Raw genomic sequence first — 12,181 nt, 5'->3', positions numbered from 1 at the left:
CTGTTATCCCGCTGACGTTCTGAGAATGTTCTAGTAACAGTGCTTGATGTATGTATGTGTCACGCCCTGACCTTAGAGCGCTTTTTATGTCTCTATTTTGGTTTGGTCAGGGTGTGATTTGGGTGGGCATTCTATGTCAATTTTCGATGTTTTGTATTTCTTTGTGGCCGGGTGTGTTTCTCAATCAGAGGCAGCTGTCTATCATTGTCTCTGATTGAGAATCATACTTAGGCAGCTTTTTCCCACCTGTGTTTTGTGGGTTGTTGTTTTCTGTTTTGTGTCTGCACCAGACAGAACGGTTTAGTTTTGTTCCATTTTGTTATTTTGTCTCAGTGTTCAGTTGAAATAAATTATCATGAACACGTACCACCATGCGGTTTGGTCCACTCCTTCTTCATGCAACGATGAGTGTTACAGAACTATCCACCACCAAAGGACCAAGCAGCGTGGTAAGGAGGAGCAGCGTGGTCAGAGGTATGAGACAACCTGGGAGGAGGTAGAGAGGTGGTCGGACGACCCAGGGAGAGTGCCAGAGCCCTCCTGGGATTCTATGGAGCAGTGCGAAGAGGGATACCGGAGGATGGAGTCGGCGAGACCAACACGACTGGCAAGTAAGCCCGAGAGGCATCCCCTCCCAATTTTTGAGAGGGGGCACATGGGGAATGTGGCAGAATCAGGTTCTAGACCTGACCCAACTCCCCGTGCTTACCGTGGCGGGCGTCGTACTGGTCACGCACTGTGTTATGTGGTGGAGCGCACGGTGTCTCTAGTACGAGTTTTTAGCCCGGTGCGCTACATCCCAGCTCTCCGCATCTGCCGGACTAGGGTGAGCATCCAGCCAGGACGAATTTTGCAAGCCCTGCTCTCCAGACCTCCAGTACGTCTCTATGGCCCAGGATAACCTGCGCCGACTCTGCGCACTGTGGTCTCTAGTCCGTCTGCACAGCCCAGTGCGTCCTGTGCCTGCGCCCTGCACGTGCCGGGCCAAAGTAACCATCCAGCCAGGACGGGTTGTGCAGGCTCCTAGCTCGAGCCCCCCAGTGCGCCTCCACGGCCCAGTGTATCCGGTGCCTCTGCCTAGGACAGGGCCTCCTGTATGTCTCTCCAGCCTGGTGAGTCCTGTGCCTGCGCCTAGAACTAACTCTCCCATATGTCTCCCCAGCCTGGTGAGCCCTGTGGCAGCTCAACGTATCAGACTGCCCATACTTCTCCTCTCTCCAGTGATGGATGATCCATGGCAAGAAGCCTCCAGTGATGATCCATGGCAAGAAGCCTCCAGTGATGATCCATGCCAAGATGCCTCCAGTGATGATCCATGGCAAGAAGCCTCGAGTGGTGAGACATGGCAAGAAGCCTCCAAAGAGGGCCTCCAGTACGGAGCCTCTAGCGACGTTCTCCAGTCCGGAGCCTCCAGCAATGACGGTCTCCAGTACGGAGCCTCCAGCAACGACGGTCTCCAGTCCGGAGCCTCCAGCAACGACGGTCTCCAGCCTGTAGCCTCCAGCAACGCCGGTCTCCAGTCCGGAGCCTCCAGCAACGACGGTGCCCAGTCCAAAGCCTCCAGCAATGACAGTGCCAGGTCCGGAGCATCCAGCAACGAGGGTGCCCAGTCCGGAGCCTACAGCAACAAGGGTGCCCAGTCCGGGGCCTCCAGCAATGAGGGTGCCCAGTCCGGGGCCTCCAGCAACGAGGGTGCCCAGTTCGGGGCCTCCAGCAACGAGGGTGCCCAGTCCAGGGTCGGCGGCGAGGGTCCCCGCACCAGAGGCGTCACCGTGGATAGATGCCCACCCAGACCCTCCCCTATAGGTTCAGGTCTTGCGGCCGGCATCCGCACCTTCGGGGGGGGGTCACGCCCTGACCTTAGAGAGCTTTTTATGTCTCTATTTTTGTTTGGTCAGGGTGTGATTTGGGTGGGCCTTCTATGTTAATTTTCTATGTTTTGTATTTCTTTTTGTTTGGCCGGGTGTGGTTCTCAATCAGAGGCAGCTGTCTATCGTTGTCTCTGATTGAGAAGCTTTTTCCCACCTGTGTTTTGTGGGTAGTTGTTTTCTGTTTTGTGTCTGCATCAGACAGAACGGTTTTGTTTTGTTCCATTTTGTTATTTTGTCTCGGTGTTCAGTTGAAATAAATTATCATGAACACGTACCAGTCTGCGCTTGGTCAGCTCCTTCATGCAACGACGAGCATTACAGTACCGAATTCCATGCGAGAATCTTAATTGTATACTCCTCGCGTCCTCTCCCCTCACCTCCTTCTCTAAATCCATTGGAGGAGGTCAGAGGGGCGAGACCTCAGCTTTCTCATCCAATGGGTTTTGAGAAGGAGGCCAGGAGAGAGGAAATTGGACGTGAGGAGTATGCAATTGCGATTTTCCCCATGATTGTAGGTCACAAGGGGTGATGGGCGTGACCTTTCAAAGTTTGCATATTTAATTGCTTGTTATAGCAACACCATGTGTCCAATTGGCAATGTATTCGAGGGCGTGGACTTCGGCCAATTACCATCTTGCAAGGTTGCACCCTCCTAGGCCTTACGGTCTCATGGGAATTTTCCTTTTTCACAAAATCCCTGCTTGAACCCCTAATAATATTATTCCTAACAATTATAATAGGGTTCCCAGTCCCTTCGGAGCTTGGACCCCTAATAATAATACATTTTATTTGTCAGACGCCTTTCAGGACACTCAAGGACAATAAAAAGTAGGCCTATATAGACTAGTTGGAGCAGATCATTTAAATTCATTACACAGTTACTCATGGCACAACGTGTTTAAACTAAACAACCTCTTCATCAGGCAGCCTGATATGTACATAGTTCAGTCAAGTATCTTTCTTGCGTCATACAGGCCACTTTCATGTCCTTTTTTGAGTGACAAACTAACAGTTATCTAAGCAAGAAACAATCAAACCATGAATCTGGATTTACTACGTCTGAGCACCTCACTATCTCTGGCCCTAAAAATGTACTGACTGATTAGCTAATCAGAGAGAATGAATGGGTACAAATCGAGTTTACGGTCTCTCATCAAACAATCAACAAATAACTCAGACAAATACAGCAATCAAGATCAACATTCACAATGGAGGTTCGGGGGGGAACAAGCCAATCTGGCCTAGTAGTATAGTGCTACTGTCCCACAGGGGCTGGAGAGTCCAATGCCTGATAGGACTTCAATCATACATGTACCTGGCAACATTTGTCTTTTTTATTAATAAGTTGCGCTATTAAAATTTTTGGATGAAAAACGTTCCTGTTTTAAACAAGATATATTGTCACGAAAAGACGCTCGACTATGCATATAATTGACAGCTTTGGAAAGAAAACACTCTGACGTTTCCAAAACTGCAAAGATATTGTCTGTAAGTGCCACAGAACTGATGTTACAGGCGAAACCCAGATAAAAATCCAACCAGGAAGTGCTGCATTTTTTGAAACCGCCTCATGCCAATGACTCCTTATATGGCTGTGAATGAGCTACGAATGAGCTTACGTTTTCCACGTATTCCACAAGGTGTCTACAGCATTGTGACGTCTTTGTAGGCATTTCCATTGAAGAATGGCTGTAAGGGACCATATATAGCATGTGGTCACATGGTGTCTCCCGCAGAAAATCTCGCGTAAAATACTGAGGTAGCCATTTTTCCAATCGCTTCTTATGAGAAACCAATTGCCTCGACGGATATATTATCGAATATATATGTTAAAAACACCTTGAGGATGGATCCTAAACAACATTTGCCGTGTTTCTGTCGATATTATGGAGCTAATTTTGAAAAAAGTTTAGCGTTATAGTTGCAGCATTTTCCGGTTGATTTCTCAGCCAAGCATGATGAAGAAACGGGAGCTATTTCGCCTACAAAAATAATATTTTTGGAAAAAAGGAACATTTGCTATCTAACTGGGAGTCTCCTGAGTGAAAGCATCTGAAGTTCTTCAAAGGTAAATTATTTAATTTGGTTGCTTTTCATATTTTCGTGAAAATGTTGCCTGCTGCCAGCAGAGCCTAGCATAGCATTATGCCATGATAAACTTACACAAATGCTTGTCTAGCGTTGGCTGTAACGCATATTTTGAAAATCTGAGATGACAGTGTTGTTAACAAAAGGCTAAGCTTGTGTTTGAATATATTTATTTCATTTCATTTGCGATTTTTTGCGCATTTATGTCCGCTGCGTTATGCTAATGCGTTTGAGGCTATGATTACGCTCCCGGATACGGGTTTCTCGTCGCAAGAGGTTAATACGGATCTACTTCAAGTTTCGAACGCTTACAATACAGCAGGATCACAATTGCATCATGTGCATCTCATATAGTTCTGGTGTTAGAGAAGTTAGGTCGCACCACAGTGTTGTCAAAATGATTGCCATGGTAACAAGTCCTCCTCTCCCAAAGCCCACATTATTATTCAACACACTACATGATATTCACCACCAATATTGTGTTCGTACGACATACCAATGTTTGAAGGACATCTTGGGATTAACTGGGTACAACTAGTGTAACGTGAAAAGGTACATGAACACTGTTCGACTCCTGCATTAAAATATCAAAACAGATATTTTATTACCCCAGATGGGCATTCCATAAATGTGAAAGCCTAGCATCTCGTGACTTTGATAAAATAACTTAGAATCTTGTATTGTTATTAGATATGAAATGTTATAATGGCTGCCTCATACCTAGAAGTGTGAGGATGCAAGCCAGGATGGCGATGAGGGCCCCAGTGCTGAGGCCTGCTGAGAGCATGGAGGCTTCACTCCCACATGACTGGGGAGCTCCATCGGGGTCACAGTCGCACACCCGGATGGACAGGGTGTTGGTGCTGCTGAGGGCAGGGCTCCCGCCATCCATGATGAGGACAGGGAGGCGGTACATAGTCTGGTCGTGACGCTGGAAACCCCCTCGCATGGTCAGCACAGAGGCGGTGTTGTCTGTGAGGAGGAAGGCATAGCAGCAATATAATGATCAAATTGTGTTCAGATAGTAATACTTGGTGGATTCCAACTAATCATGATGACAGTTAGCTCTGATATAATGTTTGGATAATGGAAAACATCCATACCAGGGCTAGGAAACCACTATGGTGTTGTGGAGCTTCTCCTGCCTGGTAACAATGCATTCAGTATGAATGGCTCTCTTATTCTTCTAGGTTGTCCTGCTGCCAACTATGCACATTTCGTTGGCCAAATATGACTATGTGTCTGGCCTTTACCTTTGTTGTCTCTCAGGGTGAAGTTGAGGTTCCCAGCAGCCTCTGCAGTGAGGGAGAAGAAGAAGCGGTGTCCACTCTGAGGTTCGTCTCTGTCCATTGCGCTGATGGTCTCAATGACCTGCAGGGGACAGAGGACCAAAGGTTACATTCCGTTCAGGTCAGTCCAGATATAGGAATTTGTCTTGTATTCTAGAGTATAGTGTCCATATTAAGACAGAGTCAGTCTTTAAAAAAATATAAATGATTTCACTTTATTTAACCAGGTAGGCCAGTTGAGAACAAGTTCTCATTTAAAACTGTGACCTGGCCAAGATAAAGCAAAGCAGTGCGACAAAAACAACAACACAGAGTTACACATAAACAAACGTACAGTCAATATCAATAGAAAATGTATGTACAGTGTGTGCAAATGTAGAAAATTAGGGAAGTAAGGCAATAAATAGGCCATAGAGGTGAAATAATTACAATTTAGCATTAACACTGGAGTGATGGATATGCAGATGATGATGAGCAAGTAGAGATACTGTACTAGGGTGCAAAAGAGCAAGAAGATAAATAACAATATCGGGATGAGGTAGTTGGGTGTGCTATTTACAGATTGGCTGTGTACAGTCGTGGCCAAACGTTTTGAGAATGACACAAATATAAATGTTCACAAAGTCTGTTGCCTCAGTTTGTATGATGGCAATTTGCATATACTCCAGAATGTTATGAAGAGTGATCAGATTAATTGCAATTAATTGCAAAGTCCCTCTAAGCCATTCAAAAAAACGGAATCCCCCAAAAAACATTTCCACTGCATTTTCAGCCCTGCCACAAAAGGACCAGCTGACATCATGTCAGTGATTCTCTCATTAACACAGTTGTAAGTGTTGACGAGGGCTGGAGACTATTCTGTCATGCTGATTGAGTTGAATAACAGACTGGAAGCTTCAAGAGGAGGGTGGTGCTTGGAATCATTGTTCTTCCTCTGTCAAACATGGTTACCTGCAAGGAAACACGTGCCGTCATCATTGATTTGCACAAAAAGAGCATCACAGGCAAGGATATTACTGCCAGTAAGATTGCACCTAAAGCAACCATTTATCGGATCATCAAGAACTTCAAGGAGAGTGGTTCAATTGTTGTGAAGAAGGCTTCAGGGTGCCCAAGAAAGTCCAGCAAGTGCCAGGACCGTCTCCTCAAGTTGATTCAGCTGCGGGATCGGGGCACCACCAATATAGAGCTTGCTCAGGAATGGCAGCAGGCAGGTGTGAGTGCATCTGCACGCACAGTGAGGCAAAGACTTTTGGAGGATGGCCTGGTGTCAAGAAGGGCAGCAAAGAAGCCACTTCTCTCCAGGAAAAACATCAGGGACAGACTGATATTCTGCAAAAGGTACAGGGATTGGACTGCTGAGGACTGGGGTAAAGTAATTTTCTCTGATGAATACCCTTTCCGATTGTTTGGTGCACCTGGAAAAAAGCTTGTTTGGGGAAGACAAGGTGAGCGCTATCATCAGTCCTGTGTCATGCCAACAGTAAAGCATCCTGAGGCCATTCATGTGTGGGGTTGCTTCTCAGCTAAGGGAGTGGGCTAACTCACAATTTTGCCTAAGATCACAGCCATGAATAAAGAATGGTACCAACACATCTTCCGAGAGCAACTTCTCCCAACCATCCAGGAACAGTTTAGTGACGAACAATGCCTTTTCCAGCATGATGGAGCACCTTGCCATAAGGCAAAAGTGATAACTAAGTGGCTCGGAGAACAAAACATTGATATTTTGGGTCCAGACTTTAATCCCATTGAGGACTTGTTGTTAATCCTCAAGAGGTGGGTGGACAAAGAAAAACCAACAAATTCTGACAAACTACAAGCATTGATTATGCAAGAATGGGCTGCCATCAGTCAGGAGGTGGCCCAGAAGTTAATTGACAGCATGCCAGGGCGGGTTGCAGAGGTCTTGAAAAAGAAGGGTCAACACTGCAAATATTGACTCTTTGCATCAACTTCATATAATTGTCAATAAAAGCCTTTTGACACTTATGAAATGCTTGTAATTATACTTCAGTATTCCATAGTATCTGACAAAAATATCTAAAGACACTGAAGCAGCAAACTTTGTGAAAATTAATATTTGTCATTCTCAAAACTTTTGGCCACGACTGTACAGGTACAGTGATGGGTAAGCTGCTCTGACAGCTGATGCTTAAAGTTAGAGAGGGTGATATGTCTCCAGCTTCAATGATTTTTGCTTTTGTTTTTTTTATTGTTTAAAAGTCCCGCTGAGACTGAGGCTGTCCTATTATGGACACCATGTTGGAGCAGCACTAAGTTAAAAAAAAACTAGCACCAAGAGATAGAGCCGCATAGATCACAAGCTATAAAATTTGACATGACAATATTTAAGGTCATATAGGTCATACTTTGAGAGGGAAGGCAGTACCACACTCTATAGGGTTGGGACTTGGGAGACACCGTATAGTGGAAGTGATATTTCCAAAAAAAAAACAGGCAAGGAAAATCAACACAATTTGGTGACACAATCCCCATTGAACTGCCTGTAGTCAGCATTAGCCTCACACCAACATGATAATAGACCCTTTCAACAATACTCAAATAATAATTGTGTTACATGAGTATTTATTTGTCAGGTTGATATTTTCTAAGCAGAACCTGATATATTTTGTATAATATGACACAATACATGTTTTGCGTATTGTAGCTATGTCAGCTGCAGAACAACAAATAGACTACAGAGTTCAGGATGGTGATATGAATTATGTCTCAAAAACATCATCATAGGGGGTCCAAATATCAGTTCCAAACCAAATGGACATGAGGAAGTGTGGGTTTAAGCCAATGAACTAATACTGCACACACACACACACACAGACACACACACAAACACACACATTGTTTACCTAGGACAGTTTACGAATCATTAAAGTGGAAAAGCCATCCCCGGGCTGGCTTACGAATTATTACACACACTAAAAAAACGCACACCATTTAAAAGTGCTGTGTTTAAAAGATGATTATCAGTGGAGGCCCATCAGGTTGCGTTATAAGAAGATTCACTCGGTCCGACGCTCTGCAGTGGTCTAATCCCCCTAGCTTTGGCTGGGTTAAACACCGGCCATGCCGATCCCTGCCCTCGCGAGGAGCCAGAGTCAGCACAAACTCTATCTGCCAGAAAATCTCCTGGAAACTGGAAATTGAACAACCTGCCAACAGGGAGAGCGTTCCAAATGGCACCCTATTCCCTATATAGTGCACAACTTTTGACCAAAGCCCAATGGGCCCTGGTTAAAAGTAGTGCACTATATAATGAAAAGGTTGCCATTTGGGACAAGCAGGGAGTGAATCTAAAAAATATATATATACATTTTACCTTTATTTATACAGTTTTTTTTTCATTGAGATAATATCTCTTTTCCAAGAGAGACCTGGTCCAAAAGCAGCAGGGAGAACAACGTTTCAGACAAAACAACTTACATACACTAACACAACATTAAACAAAACTATAAACACACATACAGTACAACAATTACATATTACATTAAAAACACAAACATCTTGACCAAAAACAGCTGGCCTAAAAACAATTACACTCTTCTATGATATTTCCATCGGTCAAATATTTAAACTCCACCAACGAAACTAGATCATCACATTTTAAAATGTTCAGGAGAGAATTCCAAGTAACTAAAACTATTTCTACCATGACCTGTTCTAATTTTTGTACTGTTAGAAGCAAATCAGAATGGGACTGTAATTGATATTTATTTACTGACCTGACTAAAAAAGAACAGAGATAAAATGGCATTTTACCCAATATGGCCTTATAAATCAGTGTATACCAGTGTTTAAGCCTACGCAAGGTCAATGACGACCAGCCAACAGCGCTGTAGAGATCACAATGATGTGTTAGACGTTTCTGATTTGTAATGAACCTGAGGGCTGCATGATACACTGAATCAAGTGCTCTCAGGGTAGTGGCTGAGGCCTGCATATATATAACATCACTAAAATCTAAAACAGACAGTAATGCACATCGTACCAGCTCCATCCTGGCCTTGAAAGAAAAACAAGCCTTATGCTGGTAATAAAATCCGATTTTCATCTTGAGCTTGCTTATCAAGTTCTCTACATGCACAGTGAAGCTCAGCTTATCATCAACCCACACACCAAAATATTTGTACACTTTAATTAACTTGCTCTATAGTATGTCCAGCCAATGCAGTAATGACATGATTTGTAACATGCCTGACATTTGAAAATACCATGCATTTTGTTTTAAGCTAATTTAGAATCAGCTTTAAATCATACATATTCTGTTGTATGATGGTAAATGCTCTTTGGGCATTTTCAAAAGCTAAAGATAAACTATTACCACTTGAATAAAGAACAGTATCATCTGCATAAAAATGAACATCCACTGTTTCAATAAGATCCCCAATGTTGTTGATATGCAAAATGAACAACAGTGGGCCCAAAATAGAACCTTGTGGAACACGTGAGCACACCTCTATAAATACAGCAACAACAGTATATTTTTGGGATAAATTGATATACATCCCAAAATATGCTGCCTTGTCCGTGCGAGGCTTTAACGTTTGAGCCTACATGATTATCTGGATGGATTTAGTGTTTTATTTATTAAGGAATTACAGTTGAAGTCGGACATTTACATACACCTTAGTCAAATACATTTAAACTCAGTTTTCACAATTCCTGACATTTAATCCTAGTAAAAATTCCCTTTAGGTCAGTTAGGATCAACACTTTATTTTAAGAATGTGAAATGAATTTATTTATTTTATTTCAACTTTATTTAACCAGGTAGGCCAGTAGAGAACAAGTTCTCATTTACAACTGCGACCTGGCCAAGATAAAGCAAAGCAGTGCGACAAAGAAATGTACAGTCAATAACACAATAGAAAAATCTGTATACAGTGTGTGCAAATGAAGTAAGGTAAGGCAATAAATAGACAATAGTGGCAAAAGAATTACAATTACAAGTTAGCACTAACACTGGAGTGATAGATGTGCAGATGAGAGATAATGGGGTGCAAAAGAGCAAGAGGGTAAGTAATAATATGGGGATGAGGTAGTTGGGTGTGGTATTTACAGATTGTCTGTGTACAGGTACAGTGATTGGTAAGCTGCTCTGACAGCTGATGCTAAAGTTAGAGAGGGCGATATAAGACTCTAACTTCAGTGATTTTTGCAATTCGTTCCAGTCATTGGCAGCAGAGAACTGGAAGGAAAGGCAGCCAAAAGAAGTGTTGGCTTTGGGGATGACCAGTGAAATATACTTGCTGGAGCGTGTGCTTAAGGTGGGTGTTGCTATGGTGACCAGTAAGCTGAGATAAGGCAGGGCTTTACCTAGCAAAGACTTATAGATGACCTGGAGACAGTGGGTTTGGCTACAAATATGTAGTGGTGGGTCGCAGTGGTGGGTAGTATATGGGGCTTTGGTAACAAAACGGATGGCACTGTGATAGACTACATCCAGTTTGCTGAGCGTTGGAGGCTATTTTGTAACTGACATCGCCGAAGTCAAGGATTGGTAGGATACTCAGTTTTACGAGGGTATGTTTGGCAGGATGAGTGAAGGAGGCTTTGTTGCAAAATAGGAAGCTGATTCTAGATCTAATTTTGGATTGGGGATGCTTAATGTGAGTCTGGAAGGAGAGTTTACAGTCTAACCAGACACCTAGTTATTTGTAGTTATCCACATATTCTAAGTCAGAACCGCCCAGAGTAGTGATGCTAGTCGGGCGGGAGGGTGCGGGAGAAAATCGGTTGAAGAGCATTTAAAAGCAGTTGGAGGCCACGGAAGGAGTGTTGTATGGCGTGGAAGCTTGTTTGGAGGTTTGTTAGCACAGTGTCCAAAGAAGGGCCAGATGTATACAGAATGACACGCCTGCGTAGAGGTGGATCAGAGAATCAGCATCAGCAAGAGCGACATCATTGATATATTCTGAGAAAAGAGTCGAAATGTCAGAATAATAGGAGAGAGAATGATTCATTTCAGCTTTTATTCATTTCATCACTTTCCCAGTAAATCAGAAGTTTACATACACTCAATTAGTATTTGGGAGCATTGCCTTTAAGTTGTTTAACTTGGGTCAAACGTTTCGGGCAGCCTTCCACAAGTTTCCCACAATCAGTTGGGTGAATTTTGGCCCATTCCCCATTCCAACCGCCATCGATAAAAGACTGTACTGTGCAACCGTCTTCATCGACCTGGCCAGGGCTTTCGACTCTGTCAATCACCATATTCTTCTCGGCAGACTCAACAGCCTTGGTTTCTCTAATGACGGCCTCGCCTGGTTCACCAACTACTTCTCAGATAGAGTTCAGTGTGTCAATTCAAAGGGCCTGTTGACCAATGTGTCAATGCAGAGGATGCCAAGAGTGTGCAAAGTTGTCATCAAGGCAAAGGGTGGCTTTTTGAAGAGTCACAAATATAAAATATATTTAGATTTGTTTAACACTTTTGTGGTTACTACATGATTCCATATGTGTTATTTCACAGTTTTGATGTCTTCACTACAATGTAGAAAATAGTAAAAATAAAGAAAATTCCTGAAATGAGTAGATGTGTCCCGAAATGTTGGCTGGTACTGTACATTTAGAATACATTTCAAAGATAAGAAAGGTGTTAGCTGAGAATTCATCAAGGATTCTAATATTTTAGCAAGTCAAGAGATTTTAGAAATAGGCTGATAATTATTTAGGTCACAAGGGTCATCACCTTTGTGAATGGGGAGTACATGGGCCGCCTTAAAGACTTACACAGAAAGACTCACAGCTTTAATCGTCGCCAAAGGTGATTCTAACGTATTCTAACAATGTATTGACTCAAGGGTGTGAATATATATGTAAATGAGATGAGATATTTCTGTATTTCATTTTCAATAAATTAGCAAACATTTCTAAAAACATGTTTTTTCTCTTTGTCATTATGGGGTATTG

The 12,181-nt window shown here is 43.1% G+C and overlaps 1 protein-coding gene across 1 annotated transcript in view; it reads right to left on the bottom strand.

The window, feature by feature from the left end:
• Positions 1 to 12,181, bottom strand: part of cdh7a (cadherin 7a) — a 126,872-nt gene that overhangs the window by 24,571 nt on the left and 90,120 nt on the right. The window contains exons 9-10 of the mRNA XM_024435064.1: positions 5,213 to 5,330; positions 4,680 to 4,931 (exon numbers count right to left, since the gene is read on the bottom strand). Coding sequence (XP_024290832.1) covers positions 4,680 to 4,931; positions 5,213 to 5,330 — 370 coding nt within the window. The remainder of the gene's footprint in view (positions 1 to 4,679; positions 4,932 to 5,212; positions 5,331 to 12,181) is intronic.

The sequence above is a fragment of the Oncorhynchus tshawytscha genome, linkage group LG10, assembly GCF_018296145.1.
Source record: "Oncorhynchus tshawytscha isolate Ot180627B linkage group LG10, Otsh_v2.0, whole genome shotgun sequence".
Taxonomy (NCBI): domain Eukaryota; kingdom Metazoa; phylum Chordata; class Actinopteri; order Salmoniformes; family Salmonidae; genus Oncorhynchus; species Oncorhynchus tshawytscha.
This window is presented reverse-complemented; position numbering and strand designations above follow the sequence as displayed.